Source organism: Bufo gargarizans, chromosome 4, assembly GCF_014858855.1.
Source record: "Bufo gargarizans isolate SCDJY-AF-19 chromosome 4, ASM1485885v1, whole genome shotgun sequence".
Classification (NCBI taxonomy): domain Eukaryota; kingdom Metazoa; phylum Chordata; class Amphibia; order Anura; family Bufonidae; genus Bufo; species Bufo gargarizans.
Window position 1 is genome coordinate 109,364,504 of NC_058083.1, and position 25,983 is coordinate 109,390,486.

Sequence of the window (25,983 nt, forward strand, 5' to 3'; positions counted from 1 at the left end):
GCACAGAAAACCATTCACTAGTTTTTTACTCTGTATCAAAAAAATTTCATCAGTGAATTTATTATACTTATTGTGTTCTCTGAATTATTGTTTTAACCTACAAAAATCTATCTCTTTAGATACTCATAACAGATACATTCACTTTCCAAGTAGCCTTCATATATGCCTTACTCATCATATGGCCTGAGTACGGAGGAGACATTCCCACCTGATCTCAGCACACACGGCTCTGTCACTTTCTTCCCATTTACGTATGTGCAAGCCCCTTCACAGGGCTCAAGTGTCACTGCAACTGTGAAAGAGGAAACAAAAACTAGATGTGCATTTCACAAAGAAAATACATAGTGCTAGAAAAGAGCTGAAAGTCTGTGTGTGTGATCGAGAGAGTTCAACATGTAATGGCGAAGTTCAAGCATAAAGTACATAGTAATCTATGTATAATACTGTGGTTAGTGTGTGTTATTGTGAATATAAAACTAGAGGTGCAGTCTTTACTGACACCAAGTGTATATAAATTATAGTATACAGAATATAGAATTGGAGTGATGACTGGCACTGTTCAAAGTATACGTGTATACATGTATCAAGGTGTGTTATTTTAAATATAGTGCTTAAATATCAGTGCAGTATATACTGACACCAAATGGGCCTGAATTGTAGTATGTACAATTGTAACATATAAGGGCACAGTTCAAAGTGTACAGTAATCTCTGCATAATAGTTTGATTGGCGTGTTATTTTAAACATCATGAATATAATACTAGAGGTGCATACTGACAACAAGCATGTCTAAATCATAGTATGAGTAATATAGAATTATAGTGAATACCGGCACACGTGCGTTAAGCGGTTCGAGCTGTATTAATCCGATCGACTCCAAAAATACACAGCACGCCTCTCAGTGCTGATAGCTTCAAATATAGCTCGAACAAAATCTACACGTTAAGTGGTTCAGGCTGTTTTAATCGCAGAATTCTGCCATTCATTACTTTAGGGAATTTTTAATTTTTTATCGAAAGTGTATTAAAAACGACAAATCCGAACGACTCCAGAAATACATAGCACACCTCTCAGCGCCGAGAGATTCGAAACACAGTTTGAACAGAGTCTGTTTGTTAAGCAGTACTAACTGTATTAACCGCAGATCTCTGCCATTCCTTTCTATGGGGAATATTTTTGTTTTTAAATGTAAATTTATTAAAAATGACAAATCTGAACGACTCCAAAAATATATAGCACACTTCTGAGCAATGAGAGCTTCGAAACACAGTTTGAATGGAGTCTGTTCGTTAAGCAGTTCGGGCCGTATTAATCGCAGAATTCTTCCATTCATTTCTATAGGGAATTTATTTTTTAATATGTAAATTTATTAAAAACAACAAATCTGATCGACTCCAAAAATAAACGGCACACCACTCCGCAACGAGAGCTTCGAAACACAGTTTGAACGGACTCTGTATATTAAGCGGTTCGGGCTGTATTATTTTCAGAAAACTGCAGAGGAATAAATAAATTATATATAAGATGAGGAATAATAAACAATAAATATACTGTATGATATGAGGAATAATAAATAATATACTGTATAAGATGTGAGGAATAACAATATGGTGCTTTTAAAGCGCTATAATAAATATATAAGAATATGAGGACTAACCATATAGTGCTTTTCAAGCACTATAATTAACAAGTATTTTTTTTATTTTTTTTACTACAGTAATGTTTGCCATATTCTATTTAAAAACAAGTTTGCAAAACAAATTATTTGATTGTATTACCTGACCCGCAAGGCATGATATCACTCCGGAAAATACAGTGCTCATCACGAATAAAATGTCCACTGAGGACAATGTCCTGTCTCCTCTCTATATCCAAACGTCCAACTCTGCCACAAAACAATAGGAAAAAATAATGCATATGTCAAGTGCCCAGACATACATTATTTTTAATACTTGGATGGGATATTTTTCCAGCAAATGCTTGCCTGATGTCTGCACCAATGGACATCAGCATTTCCTCATGCTTTGCTAGGCCTTTACTGCAGTTGTCTTCAGTGCTGCTTCTTTGTGCGTATAGGATGCCTCGTATTTGTTGAATACAGTACCTTAGTAGTGCCTCGACCAATATATTTGGCAGTCTGGTATCCATTTTGTCTTCAATAAGTGAAAGCATTGCTCAGTTGGATTGAAGATTGGTGGGGGTCTGAGCGGTGGGTGTGCGGGGTACTGGACCCCCACCAGTCTGGTATTCATGACCAATTCTGACCAATTCACGCCATGATTCTGAATTCCCAACAGAATGAAGAAGGGCACCAATATTGGGCCCGAAATGTTGTAATAAATTTTCCACTGGTGTTGAAATTTGAATGAATGCAGAGTTTTTGAAATCATCCCTTTGGCGTGCTGTCTCAAACTTAATAGACACAATTCTGAGTATAGGTCATCAATATACAGAAGCCAGAAAACCCCCTTGAGAAGCTCTGAATGTTTTGGTTAATTATCCATATGAACTGTAAGATGTTTTCCTATCGGTTTTGCATTTGACAGAATCTGAGCAAAAAGCTCTAGACCAGCGGTTCTCAACCTAGGGGTCGCGACCCCTTTGTGGGTCGATCGGCCCTTTCCGGGGGGGGGGGGTCGTCTGAGGCTTTCTATTGTGGGTCGCCCGCACAACGGCAGCGGCCCCTTATCCTCGCACACAGGAAGTGATGTCCTATCACTGCCTGTGCTTGAAGGAGCCTGACGTCTGGACGGGTAAGTCAGGCCGCCTGTCTGCTGAGGTCCGAGTTTTTTCGTTAATGAGCACCACTGAGCACCACTGCCACCAATGATTTAATTGAGCCTGGCTGAGCCTGGCTAATTTTATTTTAATTATTTGGCTGAGCAAGGCTTAATTTTTTTGGGGGGACCTGAAGCACCGCTGATTTATTTATTTGGGGGACCCTGAGCACCGCTGATTTATTTATTTGGGGGAGACCTGAAGCCCCGCTGATTTATTTATTTGGGGGACCCTGAGCACTTCTGATTTATTTATTTGGGGGGGGGGGGGGACTTGAAGCACCACTTATTTATTTATTTGAGGGGTACCCTGAGCACCACTGATTTTTTTTTTTTTTTTTTGGGGGGGGGGGGGGGAGGTTACTGTGAGCTTCACTGAGTTATTTTTTTGAGGGGTACTGTGCGCACCACTGATTTATTTTTCAGGGGGTATTTGTTGTTTATTATTTATTTTAAAGTTATTTATTTGGTTTACAAAAATACATCCTGCATATCAGATATTTATATTACAATTCATAACAGTAGCAAAATTAGTTATGACGTAGCAAGGAAAAAAATGTAATGGTTGGGGGTCACCACAACATGAGGAACTGTATTAAGGGGTCACGGCTTTAGAAAGGTTGAGAACCACTGCTCTAGACAATGCAGAATCCAGCTACTTCTGTCCACAGACTCATCATCATGAAACAGCAGTGATTCAGTTTCACGATTGTAGTTAGACAATTACTGATATGGCTACTTTTACATCTGCGTCATTGTGATCTGGCTTCCAGTTCCGGCAGAGAATGCCAGGAATCGGCTGAACACAAACCGCAGCATGCAACGGTTCCTGTCTGGCCAGTTCTCTGCATTTTTACTGGATTACGGCTGTAGAATTCTAGCAGGTTGTACTCCACTGGATTTGCTAGCCAGAATTACTAACCTAAGTAGTTTCATTGCTAGGTCTGGCCTTGGAGAACAGGAATCCTGTGACTCCCAACGGGCTGGTGACCAGTTCCTTCCAGCTCTCTCTGCTGTAAACTTATGTCTGTACTCACCTTGTAATTCCATCTTTAATGTAATATAATAGACATTCCGACATCAGAGGATCTTCATTGAGATTTACAAGGTGAGGAGTCTGAAGAACATATGTAAAGACATAGAATTTAATAAGATACAATAGCCATTGAATAGTAGACCTAATAGTATATTAGAATGCAATAGCAAAACATAGCAATCAAACTTCTGTTTACAAGAAAAAGAAAAAGATGGAAAGTATGGTGCAACTATATTGAGGCACCAAGAGGTTATGATTTAGAAAAGGCTATATCTTGGTAAAAGCTATGAGTATCACATTGGTGGGGATCCACCTCCCGGAACCCCCATTGATGAGCCACATCCTTTTCATTATTTACCAAGCACAGCTCTGTACATTTTGTAGTGGTAGTGCCTGTTATTGCAGCTCTCTGCTGCTCTGTCCTGATCAGATGCTGTGCTAGGAGTCAGAATCCCCACTAATCTGACATCTTTAAAGCCCAAGGAACCATCTTTAAAAATGAGGTTCATAATAGTTCAAACTGTACAAAGAATAGATCAGAGTAAATATACTGATGACATTTGGCATTCATTGTATTATGCATGCACTGAAGAAGAGGCTGGGAGGTAGAAGAGCACATCAAACCTGCACCAACCTCTTTTGGGGAATAAACCCCAACAAGTTCTGAATACATTTCCAGAGGTGCCGTGTTGATCTGATAATCCCATGGAATGAGAATGTGAGTGATTGGAACAAAAGGCAAAGTAAATAACATAATGACAACATAAACATTCAGAACCTTAGACTATGTACACCTTCACAACTGAAGTTTTTTAGATTCATTAGGACAATTAATAAGGCATATGTTTAATACACTTCCTCTTGTGTTTCTGCAGCTCCTATGCAGGTCTATACAGTGGTGCTCGAAAGTTTCTGAATTTTCTATAACTTTGCATAAATTTGACCTAAAACTGCATCAAATTTTAAACAAGTCCTAAAAGCAAAGATAATCAAATCAAACTAATCAAATCAAAGTAAAAAATTTAGACTTGGACATTTATTTACTAAAGAAAATGATCCAATATCACATGTTTGTGAAAGCAAAAGTAAGTGAACCTTTAGGATTAGCAGATAATTTGAAAGTGAATTAGAGTCAGGTGTTTTCAATCAATGGGATGGCAATCAGGTGTGACTGGGTAACCGGTTTTATATAAGGAGCAGGGATCTCTCAAAGTCTGATCTTCCCAACATGTTTATGGAAGTGTATCATGGCAAAAATAAAAGAGATTTCTGAGGACCTCAGAAGTGTTGTTGATTCTCAGGCTAAAAAGTGTAGCAAAACCATATCTAAAAAGTTTGGACTCCAACATTTCACAGTCATACAAATTGTGTATAAATTGGGGAAATTCAAGACCATTATTACCTTCCCCATGAACAATCAGGCCAAGAGCCAAGGAACTTAAGGTAACCTCTAAGCAACTAAAGGCCTCTCTCACATTAATTAATGTTAATGTTCATGTGTCCACCATAAGGAGTTCACTGAACAACAATGTTGCTCATGGCAGGATTGCAAGGAGACAGCTGATCCTCTGAAAAAAAGAATACTTCTGCCCATGTGCAGTTTGCTAAAGATCATCAGGACAAACCAAAAGGCTACTGGAACAATGTTTTTGGATAGATGAGACCAAAAGAATAAAAAATAAAAAATAAATGAGAATGTGTTATTTTTGGAGAAAGGAAAACACTGCATTCCAGCATAAAAACCTCATCCCATTTTTGAAAGTCAGTGGTATGAGTACCATGGTTTGGGCCTGTTTTGCTGCATTTGGGACTCATTTGATTGCCAACAATGATGGAATCATGTATTAATTGGTGTTTTCCCCTTAATTCCTTGTAACGTAAGTGGTTAGAGATGTCTGATACCTAGCCACATTCCGGCAGTATAAAGTAACTGTACATGCGTACTGTCCTTTAGGTGGGGCTAGGAGGGGCTAGAAGACTAGAAAACACTTAGCTATGGAACAAAGAGCTCAGTTCCATTGAAGACAGGGTAAGATACAGTCCTGATCAAAGGTTTAAGACCACTTGAAAAAGGGCAAAAATCATATTTAGCATGGCTGGATCTTAACAGGGTTCCAAGTAGAGCTTCAACATGCAACAAGAAGAAATGGGAGTGAGACAAAACATTTTTTGAGCATTTAATTTAATGAAAACAACGAATAAACTGAAACAGGCTGTTTTTCACCTGATCAAAAGTTTAGGACCACACCTCCAAAAAAAAACGAAACCCCCCTAAAACCGAAATCCAACTTCAAAACATGAACTCAGTAATGAGTAGCTCCACCGTTATTGTTGATCACTTTTAAAATTCGTTTCGGCATGCTTGGTGCAAGCGTTTCCATGAGGTGAGTGGGAACATTTCTCCAAGTGGTGAAGATGGCCGCACAAAGGCCATCTACTGTCTGGAATAGTTGTCCATTTTTGTAAACTTCCCTTGCCATTCATCCCCAAAGGTTCTCAATTGGATTTAGATCAGGGGAACACGCAGGATGAGCCAAAAGAGTGATGTTATTCTCCTGGAAGAAGCCCCTTGTTCTGCGGGCATTGTGTACTGTAGCGTTGTCCTGTTGAAAAACCCAGTCGTTACCACACAGACGAGGGCCCTCAGTCATGAGGAATGCTCTCTGCAACCCCTGAACTTCCTGAAGCTCCATTGTTCCACTGAAGGAAAAATCACCCCAGACCATTATGGCGCCCCCTCCACTGTGGCGCGTAGAAAACATCTCAGGTGGGATCTGCTTGTCATGCCAGTAACGTTGGAAACCATCAGGACCATCAAGGTTACATTTTTTCTCATCAGAGAATAAAACTTTCTTCCACCTTTGAATGTCCCATGTTTGGCGCTCTCTTGCAAAGTCCAAACGAGCAGTTCTGTGGCGTTCAAGGAGATGAGGTCTTTGAAGACGTTTTTTTTGTTTTTGAAGTCCTTCAGTCTCAGATGCCGTCTGATGGTTATGGGGCTGCAGTCAGCACCAGTAAGGGCCTTAATTTGGGTCTAGGATCGTCCAGTGTCTTGACGGACAGCCAATTGGATCCTCCGGCTCAGTGCTGGTGAATTTTTTTTGGGTCTTCCTCAGGATCATTTAAGAAATTCCACCTCTCTTTGTATCATATGGGTGTTGGCCAAGTGCCATGTTGGGCTCTGGTTGAAGTGGAGCAGGCCTATTTTCACAGCTTTCGGTGACTGTTACGTTACTTTATCTTTGTATACTTTTTGATATATATAATATATCATAGTTTAGTACACTCTTTTTGCACCCAAGTCATCTTAAGTCTATTTTTCCTAAACTTAGATCCCATAATAATACACAATGATCCAATAAATTCTGAATTATTTCAGCAAATTCTAAAGTAAAATGTCAGGACATCTGTTCGTGAGCTGAATCTCAAGAGAATGTGAGTCATGCAGCAAGACAATGAACCTAAGCACACATTGTTCTACCAAAGAATGGTTAAAGAAGAATAAAGTTAAAGTCTTGGAATAGCCACGTCCAAGTCCTGATCTTCATCCAATAGAAAGGTTGTGAAAGCAAGGAGTTTGTGGGAGGAAACCAGCTTAACAGACTGGAAGTTGTTTTTTTATGGCGGAATGGGCTAAAATTCCACCAAGCTGATGTGCAGGACTAGTTAACAATTACCAGAAATTTTTGGTTGCAGTTATTTCTGCACAAGGGGGTCACACCAGATACTGAAAGCAAAGATTCTCCTATTTTTGCCACTCACAGACATGTGATATTGGCTAATTTTCCTCAAAAAAATAAATTACCAAATGTAATATTTTTGACTCATGTTTTTCATTTGGTTATCTTTAGCTACTTGTGTGAAAATATGATGTATTTTTAGGTCAAATGTATGCAAAAATGTAAAAAAAAATCTGAAGGGATCTCAAACTTTCAGGCACTACTCTATGTTTCTATGGTAACAGACTACAAACAAACCTTGTGAAGTCTGATCTTGCCTTCATACTCATATCTTCCCCCTAATTGTATCTAACATACATTTGGTAGGTTAGCAAATTGCAGGTAACAGATGGAGGAACAGGTAACTGGGGGATCTGACTACACAGGGTTTAGTAGTACTGCTTAGTAGTTGTTTCATTTTCTTCAGGTGCATTGAAGCAGAAAGAATTGCTTGTGAAGGAATTTATATCCTGTAATTATTACAATATTAGTGGCAAAAATAAAGTGGTCCATGAATGGGAATTGGGTGCCAATCCTGTCTCTCACTCGTGTGTCAAAATTGAAAATATGTATTTTGCCATTCATCAAGTGGACAGTTCTTTGTCCAATTTGTCCATCCTAAGAGTTGACTCAGTTGCCTTAAAGATGCAATATGCAATATTCTTCAGTATTCAATGGTTTATGTGTCATAGACGTAGACATATCATGGTTAAATGTATGAGAAATATGTCAACATCCGAATTTATTTTTGACAAGTCCCACTTGGTATTTGGATCTAAACAATAAGGTGCCGACCAAGAGTGACAATTAGTAAAATATTGGCTTATGTAGACCATCAAAGAAGCAGGATACCCACCAGATATACAATACCAAAAATGTATGGAATCATGTGTTTCACATTTGCCTGATGGGCAAAATAAGTTGCTTGTCCAATTTGGTCTTTCATTCATGAAAGCCAATTGGAATAAGATCCTGCCATTCAATGTCTGAAAAATGTGCAGCCAACTTGAGGGCAATGGGGATTAAAACACTTAAAGGGGATGTCCCATCCAAAATATTCTACATTTTTTAAACCAGCAGATGGAACTGAATAATGCATGTAATAGGAAAATTAGTATAGTCATTGAGTTATTCACTAAACTCTAGCTGTATAGCGACACCTGCTGTTTGCTCTTGTTCTAATTTCTCTGTCCTGCTCACTGGGATGGACGCACATGCTCAGTTCCGTCCTTCAACTGCACCAGTTGAAATGACACGCCCCCTGAGAAAGTGCACGCTCCCTAAGCTGGCAGCTTGAAATAAATCTAGCAGAGTAATTAGTGCAATGCATAAGATATATCTGGATCCATGTAAGGTACAGGGCTGCTTCTAAGTGTGTATTATGTTTTAATTGTTTTCATTGCTTATGGGATAACCCCTTTAAGACACAGAACACAAGTACAGTTTTCTGGCACTTGGATGATACTGTGCTGCGGAAATTACTGCAACTAAAGATTAGGCTGTTTCCTTCTGTTAAGTTAGAGCAGAACGGACTAAAACAGTGTCTAAGGAAAAGGTATGATCTACTGAATGTACCACAACAGCAGTGGAGGAAAGCTTGCAAATCATATCGCTTGGTACAGTAGGCAAATCAGTTATACACTGTATAATATAAGGATGCATTCCCATATGTACTGTACTTCTTGGATCCAAAAACAGGAGCAGGTACAAAAAATGGGAAGTAGATGTCCTTTATTTATGATTTCTTCATTTTGAATCCACTCCTTTGGTTAGAAAAACTGTATCACAAACAGCACTGAAAATGCATATGTGAATGTGAGCCAAAAATTTGATAATTGCAGAATATCCGTCTTCCATGTTGTCATGCAACTTACACTAAATCAAATGTGTAACTAGACATGATAGATAGAATTGGCTGCTAGACACTTCTCAGGGAGAGCCGTTATCTATCTTATAAACTACTACTGTCCTGCTCGCAGTAATGTATGCTTAGCGTTTGAGCTGCAAAACGTATCTACTCAGCTCCAGACACCTGACCGAGACCAAAGGAGTGTAATAGTATATATTGATAAAACGGTATGGAATAACGCAGTAGACTATGCAATTCTCTACAACAGTATAGAGTAAAAAAAAAAAACATATGGGACCCATAGATGATTTATCCCATTGTACGCCGATATGTCACAGCCTTCTCTCAAAGGTATTATTGGGCACTTTACAGTTGGATACAGTACGTCAAACAGAGGCTGATACAGCATGTGACTGGGGCCTTACACTGAACATAGCATAATATATCTTAAAATAATACAAAATGATTATGAGTGAAAATATCAATAATGTTATCAACAGAGAATTATTGTAAATGTTTTTAAACGAAAAACAAAAACTACTACAAGATAACATCTAGAACATTTCAGATTTGATGTCATTTTCATTACTCTTTGTAGAGGGAAGGGTGATATTTGAATATATATATAGTCCCTGTATGGCCAGTGGACACATATGTGGGCCCAGTATATGGGTCTGTCCAGGTTGTGTGTGTATGTATATATAGATGTATGTATGCCCCTTTGTCAGCATACATGTCTATATATATGAAAGTCAATAGGAGACGGATCCGTTTTCTATTGTGCCAGATTGTGTCAGAGAAAACGGATCCGTCCCCATTGGCTTACGGATCTCACAAATGGAAAGCCAAAACGCGAGTCTGAAAGCAGCCTAAGTGGCCCTGCCCTGCCTCCTATCCACTCCCTATAATCCTGCAGATTAACCCCTGAAACCCCTAGCCCTGTATTAACCCCTGTACCACCCTCCTTTCCCAGCATTAACCCCTGCACAGTGCCTTTAACCCTTTGACCCCTGCCATAGCCCACAAAACCTCTGCTGTCTTGTTTGTCCTGGATGTGGGGAGTGGAACAAGGATACCCCCTGTTCTGCATTAGCCTGTCCTTGCAGTGCATACCCCGTGACCCATTCCATATTGTTTTTAACCCCTTGAATCCCATATGGACAGTCTAGAGCCAGATTGGGTGGGCTGCTGCTGATATTTATGTGTGTATGTAAGTGGTATGCTTAGTTAGATTGTGGGGTGGAATTGGTATTGTATTGTGTAGTGTAGTTAGGCGTATTATTATATTGCTGTGTTGTAGTGTGTTTAATATATTACTGTGTGCGACTATAAGTATATATATTTATATGTCCTTTGATATAAATGTATATAGTTATAGCAATAATTAGACTGTAGAGCTTGTAATGGTTTTAATAAAATCCTTTTATTATTCATAGTACAGCTTGTGGTCATTTATTGTAGTAGTAGTCGGCACTGTAGTACAGTATAGCAGTTATTTTGAATATTCATTATTGATATTAACACAAAATATTAATTATTTATGTTTCCTTTAACACTCTTTATAAAACTAGGAGCAGAATCACATCTGCCGTAGGGCTACTGATTGGGCAGCATTTATGATAAAGAATCCATTTAAAGAGTTGTATGCACTGTTACAATAGCTAGACATTTTGTAAGTGACTTTTTTCCAATACAGGGTAACACCTTTAACACCTTCAGATGCCCACAGAAGATGTATGATTTTCATATGAATAAAAAAGTTATTGGGTTGCTCAACCGAGGGTAGGACGGTAAAGGTGCAGCTGCTATTGGCACACCCAGTCCAGTAGGTAAATACAAATTATTTAAATTGTTAAATTAAATATATAGCAAGTTAATATAATATCGTGTACATAAGATCTCGTATATAAAGCAGCATGAGAAATCAAATTAGCAGCATAGGGATTCAAATTAGCAGCATATATAGTTGTATTCCTCCAGTTCAATAACAGTATGAGAATTCAGATTAGCAGCATGAATCAATGAGTATTATTAATTAATTAAAATCTTCCATATCCAGATGAACCAATGATACAGACAACAGGGTGTCAGTTCAATCCTCAAATAAGGTATGGGACCACTCATGCTGCTTTATGTACGAGATCTTATGTACACGATATTATATTAACTTGCTTTATATTTAATTTATCTTATATGTGTGGGTTTATTTTAATTGGTTTAATAAATAATACGTTACTCCAACTGCAAGTGTGCCTGCTAACAATTTAAAGAGGACCTTTCATCGGTCCAAACATTGTGAACTACGTATCATGACATGTACAGCGGTGCCCAGGGATCTCACTGCACTTACGATTATCCCTGGACGCCGCTCCGTTCTCCCGTTATGTCCTCCGGTATGTTCGGGGACTTGGTTACAGTAGGCAGAGTCTGCCCTTGTTCTGCTGGGCGTCTCCTTCTCCTAGGCTGTAGCACTGGCCAATCGCATCGCAGAGCTCACAGGCTGGGAGAAAAAACCTCCTAGGCTGTGAGCTCTGCGCTGCGATTGGCCAGCGCTACAGCCTAGGAGAAGGAGACGCCCAGCAGAACAAGGGCAGACACCGCCTACTATAACCAAGTCCCCTAAGTCTCCGCCTACTATAACCAAGTCCCCGAACATACCGGAGGACATAACGGGAGAACGGAGCGGTGCCCAGGGATAATAGTAAGTGTAGTGAGATCCCTGGGCGCCGCTGTACATGTCATGATACTTAGTTCACAATGTTTGGACAGATGAAAGGTCCTCTTTAAATAATTACCGTATGATTTTCATATGATTTATTAACCATTGACATCCAGCAATGGTAGATACCAGTTACCATGTCTTTACTATGTATTTCCAGAATTATCTACCAGTAAATTAATGTGTATCTATTAGCAGTGACCTATTTGTGAAAGTAAAGCTGTATATGGCCAGTTTCTGTACATAGCTGCTATGGCCATACGCCACTTAAGAATTAGGCAGTGGCTTATGAATATATATGTACACTGAACAAAAATATAAACGCAACACTTTCGGTTTTGCTCCCATTTTGCATGAGCTGAACTCAAAGATCTGAAACATTTTCTACATACACAAAAGACCCATTACTCTCAAATATTGTTCACAAAATCTCCACCTCACAGGTGTGGCATATTAAGGTGCTGATTTTAGACAGCATAAATATTGCACAGGTGTGCCTTAGACTGCCCACAATAAAAGACCACTCTGAAATGTGCAGTTTGATCACAGCACAATGTCACAGATGTCGCAATGTTTGAGGGAACGTGCAATTGGCATGCTGACTGCAGGAATGTCTACCAGAGCTGTTGCCCGTGCAATGAATGTTCATTTCTCTACCATAAGCCGTCTGCAAAGGCGTTTCAGAGAATTTGGCAGTACATCCAACCGGCCTCACACCTGCAGACCACATGTAAACACACCAGCCCAGGACCTCCACATCCAGCATGTTCACCTCCATGATCGTCTGAGACTAGCCACCCGGACAGCTGCAGCAACAATCGGTTTGCATAACCAAAGAAATTCTACACAAACTGTCAGAAACCGCCTCAGGGAAGCTCATCTGCATGCTCGTCGTCCTCATCGGGGTCTGGACCTGACTGCAGTTCGTCGTCGTAACCGACTTGAGTGGGCAAATGCTCACATTCAATGGCGTCTGGCACGTTGGAGAGGCGTTCTGTTCACGGATGATTCCCGGTTTTCACTGTTCACGGCGTGTGTGGCGTCATGTGGGTGAGCGGTTTGCTGACGTCAACGTTGTGAATTGAGTGTCCCATGGTGGCGGTGGGGTTATGGTATGGGCAGGCGTATGTTATGGACAACGAACACAGGTGCATTTTATTGATGGCATTTTGAATGCACAGAGATACCGCAACGAGATCCTGAGACCCATTGTTGTGCCATTCATCCACGACCATCACCTCATGTTGCAGTATGATAATGCACGGCCCCACATTGCAAGGATCTGTACACAATTCCTGGAAGCTGAAAACATCCCAGTTCTTGCATGGCCAGCATACTCACCGGACATGTCACCCATTGAGCATGATGAACACAGATTTAGACAGATGTGTGAACAATATTTGAGAGTAATGGGTCTTGTGTATGTAGAAAATGTTTCTGATCTTTGAGCTCAGCTCATGCAAAATGGGAGCAAAACCGAAAGTGTTGCGTTTATATTTTTGTTCAGTGTATATATAGCAAATAAAGTAAAATAGAGAAGTTGGACATCAATAGGGGTCACAGAAATTCTTAAATGTACCTTTTTTGGTGAAAACACTCCAAGTGTTCCTCCATCCTCTCTCATGGCAACCCCCATCTCTGCCAGTAAGGCCTCTCTGTATGAACAAGAAGACAAACATAATATCAGACAGACACACATGCAGTACCCCAGATGTTATTTATTCTGTTCATGCTCTGAATGTATTCCAAAAAGCTGTCTGTAGGTGGCACTGTTAAGTTATTTATGTTCTGACTCAGCAGAGGGAATTAGCTTGCCGTCTGAAAGAGGAGCTTTCTAGTCAGGATTGTATCAGTTACTTCACGTTTAGCTCGGCCTGTTAAAGGTTGTCTCACTTCAGTAAGTGGCATTTATCATGTAGAGAAAGTTAATACAAGATACTTACTAATGTGTTGGTATTATCCATATTGCCTCCTTTGCTGGCTGGATTCATTTTTCCATCACATTATACACTGCTTGTTTCCATGGTTACAGACCACCTTGCAATCCATCAGTGGTGGTCATGCACAACATAGTAACATAGGAAAAAGCACCAGCCTATGTGCGCTCCCATGGTCCCGGCCACCAGAGAGGCTGACGCTTTTTTCTATAGTGTGCAAGCACGGCCACCACTGATGGATCACAGGGTGGTCTGTAACCATGGAAACAAGCAGTGTATAATGATGGAAAAATGAATCCAGCCAGCAAAGGAAGCAATATGGATAATAACTAGTGATGATCGAGCATGCTCGGCCGAACATCTGTTCAGCTCGAGCATCTCGATGCTCGGCATATGGCGGTACTCGGCCGAGTACCGCATGTGCTCGAGCTCCATGCTCGAGTCTGCTCCGCAGCCAATAAAAGTGCAGATAAGTATTGCCCTGATTGTAATGCCAGTAGCCATCTTGGCTACTGGTATTACAGTGATTGGCTGGCCGGAACGCGTCATCGGGTGCTATATACGCTAATTTGTAGTCAGGAAGAGCTGAGCATAGAAAGGGACAGAGAGTGTAATCTAATATTTTTGGGGTACCAAAATGTTTCAGAGACCCAAAAGTCCTTGTAAGGACTATTGTGTGTGACAGCAGCAATATATGTTTGTAGCGTAACCTGTGCTAAATTGCTCACTGTTAGGGAGAGCTGTGCATAGGAAGGGACAGACAGTGTAGGGAGTGTAATAGGAAGATTTTTATAGAACAAAACTTTTCAGAGACCCAAAAGTACTTTTGAGGCCTCTTGCACACGAATGTGTGCGCCCCGTGGCCACGCTGCGGCCTGCAATGCACCAAAACCCACCACTTTAATGGGTTTGCGATCCGGCCGTTCCGCAATAAGATAGGACATGTTCTATCCTTTTGCGGAATGGAAGTACAGGACGAAACCCCATGGAAGCACTCCATAGTGCTTCCGTAGGGCTCCGTTCCATGCTCCCGTTCCGCACCATCCTGCATCTCCGGATTTGCGGACCCATTGAAGTGAATGGGTCCGCATCCATGATGCGGAATGCACATGCAAAAATGCCTGTGTATTGCGGATCCGCAAATGCGGTCCGCAATACAGCCACAGAGCGCACATGTTCATGTGCAATAAGCCTTAGGACTATTGTGTGTGACAGCAGCAATATTTATATTTAGTGCATATTGCGCTAAATACTGTGTAATAGGCCACTGCGGACAGTTAAATTATTTGTGCCACATCTCCTGTGTAAAGTCTGTGCATCCCTAAAATATCAGTGACATCCAGTGCACTTTTTCTGTAGATGGTGTCCGCTGCGGACAGTTAAATTATCCGCGCCACATCTCCTGTTTAAAGTGTGCACATCCCTTAAAATATCAGTGACATCCAGTGTACTTTTTCCATGGACGGTGTCTGCTGCGGACAGTTAAATTATTCGCGCCACATCCAGTGTAAAGTCTGTGCATCCCTAAAATATCAGTGACATCCAGTGCAATTTTTCCGTAGACAGTGTCTGCTGCTGGCAGTTAAATTATCCGTGCCACATCTCCTGTGTAAAGTGTGCGCATCCCTGAAATATTAGTGACATCCAGTGTACTCTTACAAATTCTAAGCTACTGTACGTGTGACATACTTTCAAGCATATATCACATTTAAATGAGGAAGGTGAGCAGTAAGGGACGGGGAAGTGGCCGTGATGCTGAGGGTACACGCAGAGGCCGTGGCCCTGGGCACGTTGAAACTATGCCTGCTGCCAGAACACAAGAAAAACAATCATCCACGATACCTAGCTTCATGTCCACTGGTCTTGAAGTCAGACCAGTGCGACCAGGTGGTCGGTTGGATTGCAGCAGATAATGCTTCCAGTCGGTTAAGCACCACCCTGTCTTCCACCAAGTCCAGTCTCAGTAGTCAGGAGTCTGGTCAACACAATCCTTACCCTAATCCTTCTTCCTCCCACCATGTAAAGTCTGGCTAAACAAGTGATCCCACACTCGAATATTCCGAGGAACTCTTTTCATCGCCATTACTTGATTTGGCCCTCTCGCCAAACACGCTTGAAGAGGGACATAAGATCTTGTGCCCTGATTCCCAACCTCTTGAGCATCCACAGTCACAAGAACATGACGGTGGGGAATGGAAATTAGTGTTTAATGCAGGTGGATTATGATCAGACACAGTTGCCAATGAGTCAACCGCAATTACTGTCTCAAGAGGTTGATGAAGAGGATGAGACACAGTTGTCAATAACTGAGGTTGTGGTTAGGTTAACAAATCAGGAGGATGATCAAAGTGAGAAAGTGAGAAGAGGAGGTGGTGGACGATGAGGTCACTGACCCAACCTGGGAAGATGGAAAGTCGAGCGAGGACAGCAGTACAGAGGGGGAGGGATCTGCAGCACTGCAACAGGCTGGAAGAGGCAGTGGCAAAAGGGAGAAGGCGGGCCACACCAAACAGGCCCGCAACTGTCCAACGGAGCACCCCCTTGCGGGAATCTCCCTTGCCAAAGGGTAGATGTTCCGCAGTATGGCGCTTTTTGGAGGAAAGTGCAGACAAAAGAATAATAAAAGAAAATGAACTGGGGCGTGAACACTAGCAAACTCACCACCACCAGCATGATCCGCCACATGGCATCCAAGCACCGTAATAAGTGGGACGAACGCCTGGGTCCACAATCTGTGTCTGCGGGTCACACCACTGCCTCCTCTTCCCCTATGTTATGTGCTGGCCAATCCCCTGTCGAAGGCGCAGTCTCGGATGCCGCCCCCGCCCTGCACCTGGACCTTTGCAAGCACCATCAGTGACCACATCCACTTCCATGTCCCAGCCTTTGAACGCAAACGAAAATACCAAGCCACTCTCCCAGAGGCCATAGCACTAAATGCGCAGCTTTCCAAATTACTGGCCCTGGAAATGTTGCCATTTAGGCTTGTGTACACTGAGGCCTTCCTCACCCTGATGTCAGCGGCCGTCCTGCATTATGCAGTCCCCAGCCGCCACTATTTTTCAAGGTGTGCCTTTCCCGCATTACACCAACATGTGTCCCATAACATCACACGTGCCCTGACCAACGCAGTTACTGGGAAGGTCCACTTAACCACAGACACATGGACAAGTGCATTCGGCCAGGGATGCAAGATTTCCCTGACGGCACACTGGGTGAATGTTGTGGAGGCCGGGAGCGAGTTGTACCCTGGGATGGCACAGGTGCTACTGACACCAAGAATTGTGGGCCCTATGAAGGTTTCCGCCAGCACCTACGTTAGTGGCTCCAAACCCCACTTCTCCTCCTCTGCCTCCTCCTCCACTTCCACCTCTGATTTATCCACGTGCAGCACCAGTCAGTCATCAGTCAGGCCACTGAGCTGTGGCTCTCAGCACTCAACCTACAACCAGGCATGGTTGTGTCTAATAATGGCCGTAACTTGGTGGCGGCTTTGGAGCTCGGCAAGCTCAGACACATCCCATGCCTAGCCCACCTGTTGAACCTTGTGGTTCAGCAGTTTCTCAAAACCTACCCCAATTTGCCTGACCTACTGGTGAAGGTGCGCCGCGTGTGTGAAAATTTCTGCAAGTCATCAACAGCTTTAGCCGGTCTGTCAACACTGCAGCAGCACTTAAAATTTTCAGCTCATCGGCTGTTGTGTGACGTGAGCACGCACTGGAACTCCATGTTCCACATGTTGGCAAGGCTTTGTGAGCAGCAGAGGGCAGTAGTGGAATACCAGCTGCAACATGGTCATCGCCTTTCCAGTCAGCTTATGCTATTCACAAGCAAGGAGTGGGCATGGATGTCTGACCTCTGTGAGGTTTTAAGAAATTTTGAGGAATCAACACAGATGGTGAGCGGCGATAACTCCATTATCAGCGTAACTATCCTACTTCTGTGTCTACTCAAACGCTCGCTGCTCACTATTAAGGATGATGCTTTGCATGTGGAAGAGGTGGAAATGGGGTAAGACATTACACAGGGCGATAGCCAGACCCCCCTTAGTTCGTCTTCTCAGTGCGAATTGGACGATAAAGAGGAGGAGGAGCAGGAGACGGTTGCCTCCGCTACAGAGGGTAGTACCCATGGAAGTTTAATTCCATCTGTTCTGCATGGGTGGGCAGAATAGGAGGAAGAGGATGAGGAGATTGAGATTGATCCTTATGATGACGACAGCGCAGTCTTGCCTGTTGGTACTCTGGCACACATGGCTGACTTCATGTTAGACTGCCGTTCCTGCGACCCGTGCATTATACACATTTTATACAACACGGATTACTGGTTGTTCCCCCTTCTCGACCCCCGCTACAATGAGAGCTTCTCATCTCTCAATTCTCTGGTGGAAAGGACGAGCAAAATGGTGCAATACCAGAAGATCCTTGTTGAAAAATTGCTCCAAAAATTTCCATCTGACAACGTTGGCGGCAGAGTCCGTAGTTCCTTGGCCAACAGAGGAAGGGAGACATGGGAAACACACAGCAGTTCCAACAGAGGCAGGGCAACACTCTCCAAAGCCTGGGACAGTTTCATGACACCCCGCCAGCACCCTCACCCTGATGCATGGCCTAGTGTCACAAGGAGGAAAACATTTTGGAAGATGGTGAAGGAGTACATAGCAGACCGTGTCAGCATCCTAAATGATCCCTCAGTGCCTTACAACTACTAGGTGTCCAAACGCGTTTTGTCTGAGCGAGTATTTTACTGCTGCTGGTGGCATTATAGCAGATAAGCGTATCCCCCTGTCAACTGAAAATGCTGACGGGTTGACTCTTATTAAAATGAACAAGGCCTGGTTCGACCAAGACTTCTCGACTCCACCAGAGGAAAGCTGATGAACATACAGGCACTTTAAATGTGTTGTTTGTAATGTACTGAATACACTGTATTCCCATGCAGCCCTTCCACCACAAACAAGGGTATATGTTTGAATCTTCCTTTTCTCATCCTCCTTCTCCTCTTCCATCATATCACCACATGCTTATTAGTCGCTTATAATGCCTTCACATATATGCCCTTCGCATATAATGTTTCACAGGGTCAGCTGAACTGCAGGCACTCGCATATAATTTTTTAAAGGGTTAGCTCACCAGCAGGCGCTCGTATATAATTTTTTGAAGGGGCAGCTCACCAGAAGGCCCTTGCATATAATGTTTTACAGGGTCAGCTCACCAGCACGCCCTCGCATATAATTTTTTAGAGGGTCAGCTCACCAGCAGGCCTTCACCTACAATTCTTTATAGGGTCAGCTCACCAGCACGCCCTCGCATATAATGTTTTACAGGGTCAGCTCACCAGCACGCCTTTGCATATAATTTATAACAGGGCCAGCTCACCAGCAGGCTCTAGCATATAATGTTTTACAGGGTCAGCTCACCAGCAGGCCTTCACCTACAATCTTTTACAGGGTCAGCTTACATTAAGGCCCTCACATATATTGTTTTAGAGGGCCAGCTCACCTGCAGGCGCTCACCTACAACCTTTTAGAGGGTCAGCTCACCAGCAGGCCTGCACCTAAAATCTTTTACAGGGTCAGCTCACCTGAAGGCCCGCACTTATTTATTTTTTTACAGGGTCAGCTCACCTGCAAGCCTGCACCTAAAATCTTTTACAGGGTCAGATCACCTGCAAGCCTGCACCTAAAATCTTTTACAGGGTCAGATCACCTGCAGGCCCTCACCTAATTATACCTAATAGGTAATTTGCGCACATGCTGCCTTGCTTGGATGTGGTAGCCGTAGCTGTTTCTCAGGCTCCCTCTCCGGAATCGAACGCTGATTCCCCGTTACCCGTAGTCACCATGGTTTGCGCTAACAATAACATAGAAAGTTTATAGGCCAGACACCACAATGGATCGTCGCCGTCACAGAGACGTGTGATCGGCCCCAGGTTATATAGAGTCACCAAAGCGGCAGCAGGCCCTCCCCCATAATGTTTTATGTTTTTGAGTGTCACCAGCATGTCATCAATCATAATTTTTCAAGGCTATGTATGATGCCCTCCTGCATGTGTAACAAAGGGTGTATTGTAGTGCTGGTTCCTTGTAATTTTTGGAAGCCCTTTCACTTAGTGCATAGGCTTTATGAGTGTAGGAGTCCCACTACCTGAAAAATTGTACCACATTGTGAATGAGGCCCTCCTTTATGTGATATACAGGTTGTATCGTAGTGCCTCTTCCTTGTAATTTATGACAGCACTTGCACTTTATATACAAGTAAATATATAGGAAAGAATGCTTCCTTTATACAATTTTTTTTAATCTAAAATAGATTTTATCTTCGGTTTTGTGCGCATTATTGTCAGTCTGTAAAATTGGCATACTACTCGGACAACATCGTTCCCAGCAGCGACCTGGGAGTCCAAGATGCATCCAGGCATTCTCCCCCATGCTGTTCCCGAACCATTTCGGTGGTGTTTCCATCAATTTCTGACCTTTTTTCCTATGAACCAGACACCCTCCCCTCTTCAGAGCAGGAGGTGTCTGGTTTAATGCTCGGGTTCTCCCATTGACTTCCATTATACTCGGGTGCTCGCGAGTGGCATTTATCATGTACAGTAGAGGGATGATCAACACTATGGTGCTCGATCAACACTAATAATAACAATACATTAGTAAGTGGCTTGTATTAACTTCCTCTACTGTACATGATCAATGTGCCCCCTCTTATTACTGTCCTTGCCCTAGGAAGCATCGGTGTGAGGATTGCCACTGAATACCTATTGCAGCCAGAGCCACTACCACCCCCATCCACTGCTCCCCGGGGCTTGCGGCACATACTCAGACTACCCTTGTTCAGAACAATTATAACTTTATTAGGAAACATTTAGTCACATGCCCATGTCCAATATTTGATTATCTGAAGTGCTTTTCAATTACCTGTCCATACGTATAGCCTCTGTGCGCCGCAGCTTCTCTTCCCACGTCTCATTGAGCTCAGCAATAATTTTCTCTGTTTCCTGTTTCATGAGTTTGAGGATGAAAGGCCAGTCATTGAAAGTACTTACAGTATGTGCAGTATTAGTAATTTAGATAAAGCATTTCCCATAGTACCCATCAGAAATAGTACCTTTGCTGACAACAAGTGGTAAACTGTTCTTACAAAGAAAGTGAACCCATTAGAATTGTGATCAGACCTTCATCAAAGTCACAGAAATAGAAGGGGGGGGGGGGTATTCCCATCTCATAATGGGTATTGCCATGTTAATCTTGTCTCACTAGGACAGACCATCATTAGATGACTAGTGGAGTCATGGACACGTGGCAATACCAAGCATGAAGGGGCGGCAGTATTAAATCAGAGCTGAGCTTTTCTAGCTCTTTTGCTCTGCACAGCAGCGCCCCCGGTCACCCACTGGAATGGAGCGGTGCTGCAGTTACCTGCACTGCCACTGGACAGGCAATGATGTGCAGGGAAAGACTTACAGCGGTTGCAGCTGTGATTCAACATTGTAGCCCTTTCATTTTCAGGGTTGATGAAGGTCCAAAAAGTTGACCCCACAGATCATAAAGCGATGACATGTCCTAATAATGCACTAATTCAATGCATTTGTCCACCTCAGTTTTTCTGAAACAGGACTCCAAATCCCCTGCATATGTCTGCTACCAATAAAGTGGTTGTCCTAAAATTAAATGTTAATGTAATATGATTCAACATGAAAAACAAATTACTTTTGTAGTTTACTTTCTGCTCCAGTTGTGAGATATGAACTTTACTTCATTATAATGGGGCGCCCTAGAGTTTAATCTGCAGTAATCCACCTACTGAGCTGAATGAGCAATTCACAGGTGCTCAGTTCTATCCCCAAAAATGCAATCAAGAGGGTAAAAGGCAGTGATGCAGAATAATCTGCCTCTGCAATCTGTGACAGTTACAAGGAGCAGATCTCGAAATTGTGACAGTTACAGGGAGAGAAATGCAGCAGAGAGGACACCCCCTAAACTGTGACAGTTACAGGGAGAGAGCTGCAGCAGAAACTAGACACTCCTAAATGGTGACAGTTATAGGGAGAGGGCTGCAAAAGAAAGGACACCTCCTAAATTGTGACAGTTACAGGGAGAGAACAGCAGCAGAAATGACACCCCTTAAACTGTGACAGTTACAGGGAGAGAGCTGCAGCAGAAAGGACACCCCCTAAACTGTGATGTTACAGGGATAGAACTGCAGCAGAAAGGACACCCCCTAAACTGTTATGTTACAGGGAGAGAGCTGCAGCAGAAAGGACACTCCCTAAACTGTGACTGTTACAGGGAGAGAGCTGCAGCAGAAAGCACCCCCACTAAATTCTAACAGTTGCAGGGAAAGAGCTGCAGCACACACTGGATTATGCTGCCATTCTGAAGAAAATCTAGCAGAGCAACTGGAGCAATGAATGGAATGAGCCTGGATCCATGTGAGGTAGAGGCCTGGTTCTTGATTTGTTAGAAAGAGATAACCATGTTCTATATGATGTCTGATTGTCATTTTTTGCTTTGGTATAAACCCTTTAAAGCAAGCATGTCAAACTCAAAGGCTAACATGGGCCAAAAAAACAAAATTTAAGTTTATGTGGGCCGCATCAAAAAAATAATAATTTTTTTTACAATATAATGCAGACGGATCCGTTCTGAACGGATCCACCGTCTGCATTATATGAGAGGATCCGTCTCAGACGGATCCGCTCTGAACGCAAGTGTGAAAGTAGCCTTAGGGGCGAGAACCTGGGATCTTTCATCCCTTGTCCTATTCAGCTCTATCAGGGTGAATAGGACTTCACACTGTCCCTGCTGCTCTGTGCCTTGTGCTCACAGCATCAGGGATGTTACCATGGCAACCAGGGCTTCTGTAGCGTCCTGGCTGCCATGGTAACTGATCGGAGCCCCAGGCTTACACAGCTGGGGCTCCGATCAGAGGCTGCCACTGCACCACCAATGAGGGGGAGGGGAGAGGTCCCTGTGGCCACTGCCACCAATGATTTTAATACTGGGGGGGGGGGTTGAGAGGGGCTGGTGCACTGTGCCACCAATGATTTTAATGGGATGGGGGGTTGAGGGGGGGGGGGCACACTGCACCACCAATGATAAATTACCCCTTTATACAGGAGGATGGTACTGGCAGATCAGCAGTTAACCCCTCAGGTGCGGCACCTAAGGGGTTAACTGCCTCTGATCGCAGCTCCCTGTCAGCGGCAGGGTGCCGGCAATGCGATTCTGCTGCCGGCACCCGCCTCCTGTATTGTGTTAAAGACTGACTTTCAGCGGCGCCCAGCGATGTCTCAGCACTCACCATTAGTCCTGGGTGCCGCTCCGTTCGCCCGCAGTGCTCCATTACTGTCTCCTCTCCTGCTCCACATGCTGCTGATTACTATCGGAACGATGGGAGGAGACATCAGCTTCACTAGTGGGCGTTCCTTCTTCCTGGCTGTAGCGCTGTCCAATCGCAGCGCAGGGAGAAGGAACGCCCACTAGTGAAGCTGATGTCTCCTCCCATCACTCCGATAGTAATCAGCAGCATGTGGAGCAGGAGAGGAGACAGTAATGGGGCACTGCGGGCGAACGGAGCGGTGCCCAGGACTAATGGTGAGTGCTGGGACATCGCTGGGCACCGCTCTGTGTGGGAAATGGGAATAGTTCTATCATTGGTGGCTCAGTGCGCCCGCCCCTCCTCCGCCCCTCTCTCCTCATTGGTGGCGCAGTGCGCCCGCCCCTCCTCCCCCCCTCTCTTCTCATTGGTGGCAGCGGCAGCAGCACAGGGGGAGGGAGGACAGCTTCCTTCTCCCTGTGCTGCTGAGAGAACATGAGCGCGCCGATAGCAGCGCGCTCATGTTCAGAGATACTAGACTGCCGGGCCGCAAAGATATTCATGCGCGGGCCGCATGTTTGACACCCATGCTTTAAAGGCATACTGTAATGCATTCAACTCAGTAATAGAACTATGATAAAAGACAAGCTCTTTGGCTCACCCTAGTGGTGACTGCGTGGAGCCAGAATTCATTAATTTATGCCAATGCAAGGGATTTGAAGTCTTTGTGACTGATGACTGCTATAAAGTAATATTATGATACTAAATCACTGCAAATGTTAGACCTAAAAAAAAAATCACTTAACGCCACATATCAGAAAAGTGATGAAGAGACATGTATTACTTTAAATCTTAATAACTACAATATACATTTTTGGAAAATAGTTACATAGAGCACATATAGCAGGATGTATTTGTAAAGTATACCTTGAGCCTCTCGATAGCCTCTTCACTTCCAGGTGTGAATGCAAGGCGCTCATGTAGGCTGCAGACAGATGCAGCTCGACTGGACAAACCAGACATAGAGGATGAAGGACTCATACCCGTTAGGGCATTCACTGCTGTGAAGAGATTGTCAGGAGCATGACGCGTGTGTAGGACATTGGCGTTGTCCACAGGACACACATCTATAAAGAGCAGAAGCCAAAGAGAGGGGGGATACCGAACAAGATGGATACGGAAAGTGCAGACAAGAGGGACACAAATGGTGCAATGTAATGTACAAACCAGTGGAAGTGATGGGGTATATTGAAATGAGACAAGAGGTGAACATCAAGAAAAAGAACAAAGGAAAGTTAAAGAAAAGAAAGAGAAATGTTTATAGAAGTGTAAGAAAGGAATGAAACCAAGGAGAAGAGTACATGGCATGGGAGAAGATAGAAAAAAAAAATATAGGATGTAGAGGAAAAGTGAGGGTTTCGGAAAGTTTATATAAGTGGACAGGAAGGATTCAGGACAAGCAGAGAAGCGAGAAAAAAATCATAGTTTGGATGCTGTAGATATATCACATGAGAGGAGACAAGGAACCACAAATATTATGTAGCATGTGATACATCACACGCTCTAACCAGCGCACCAGTCTACCAGATTATAGCTGTACTTCAGAATTATAATTGGAATATAGAAGTTAGACATGTAGATTAGGCCAGGGCTAGGTGGTTATTATATAAACTATATGGCTATGACACAACATGTAGTAAAAACACCCAATAGAAAATAGAATCAGGACCATGTAACAGAAGTAATGGCACATAGCTCCATTAAACCTGGTCATAGTTTATCAAGGTCTATACATAGAATAGTCTATCCCCAGTCAAACCTTGGACATTTAGGTAAGCTTGCAGTTAAAAGGGGGTTCTAACTAAAGACATTTATGTCATAAATATAATTGGATGGGATGGGGGGATATATCTGAGACCTCCATGTTTTCAGAATGAATGAGGCATACGTGATCCACCAGGAGAAGCTTTCTTGACTGTTTCTCCCAAAGACTTGAATGGAGAGAGCCACAGATATTCACAGATAGTCACCTTCCTAGTCAGTTTCTGCCTGGATGTGCCAGTTGCCCAACCTGAAGGTATGCGGGTCAGGAGACTTCTCCCAATTACTGAGGATATGCCATAAACGTTTAGAGGGAAACCCTTTAACAATGGTGGTCTTTCCCCAATGTCTCACTCACAAACTCAGGAATCAGAAATTTGTTTGGTGCTTAATCTGAACAGCCTCTTTACTTGCACCTATGCCTTTCTACAAAATAGGAAAAATTGGTGATTTCCTTTCCCTGACCTACGAAATGGTGGCTCTATGGGTTTAAGGAGTCATAATGGATTTCATTTTTCCCATATAATATATATATACATTTGGCATCTGTTTAGCCATTTCCTCCTGAGATCTATTTTTTCAGACAGAAAAAAGTACTGCATGAAGGACTTTTTTCAGCCTGAAAAAAACGAATCTCAGCTGGAAATGGCTAAAACGGATGCCAAATGTGCATAATGGATTTTTTTTTTTTTTTACAAGATCCTGTTTTTTTCTGTTCTTCTGACGGATCAGAAGAACGGAAAATGAAACGGTGATGTGAAGCCAGCCTAAGCTTGCCATGAGGACAGGTTGAGTAGCCCTTAGA

At 43.0% G+C, this 25,983-nt stretch overlaps 1 protein-coding gene across 4 annotated transcripts in view; it reads right to left on the bottom strand.

Moving 5' to 3' along the window:
- Positions 1 to 25,983, bottom strand: part of KIF1A (kinesin family member 1A) — a 123,561-nt gene that overhangs the window by 53,932 nt on the left and 43,646 nt on the right. For 2 of the 4 annotated variants that reach the window (XM_044288680.1, XM_044288678.1), the window contains exons 13-18: positions 24,285 to 24,418; positions 20,957 to 21,036; positions 13,680 to 13,755; positions 3,815 to 3,894; positions 1,779 to 1,885; positions 209 to 292 (exon numbers count right to left, since the gene is read on the bottom strand). In XM_044288680.1, the coding sequence (XP_044144615.1) occupies positions 209 to 292; positions 1,779 to 1,885; positions 3,815 to 3,894; positions 13,680 to 13,755; positions 20,957 to 21,036; positions 24,285 to 24,418 (561 nt within the window). Of the gene's footprint in view, positions 1 to 208; positions 293 to 1,778; positions 1,886 to 3,814; positions 3,895 to 13,679; positions 13,756 to 20,956; positions 21,037 to 24,284; positions 24,485 to 25,983 lie in introns of all 4 variants that reach the window. The other 2 variants (XM_044288677.1, XM_044288676.1) reach the window with 1 other exon arrangement.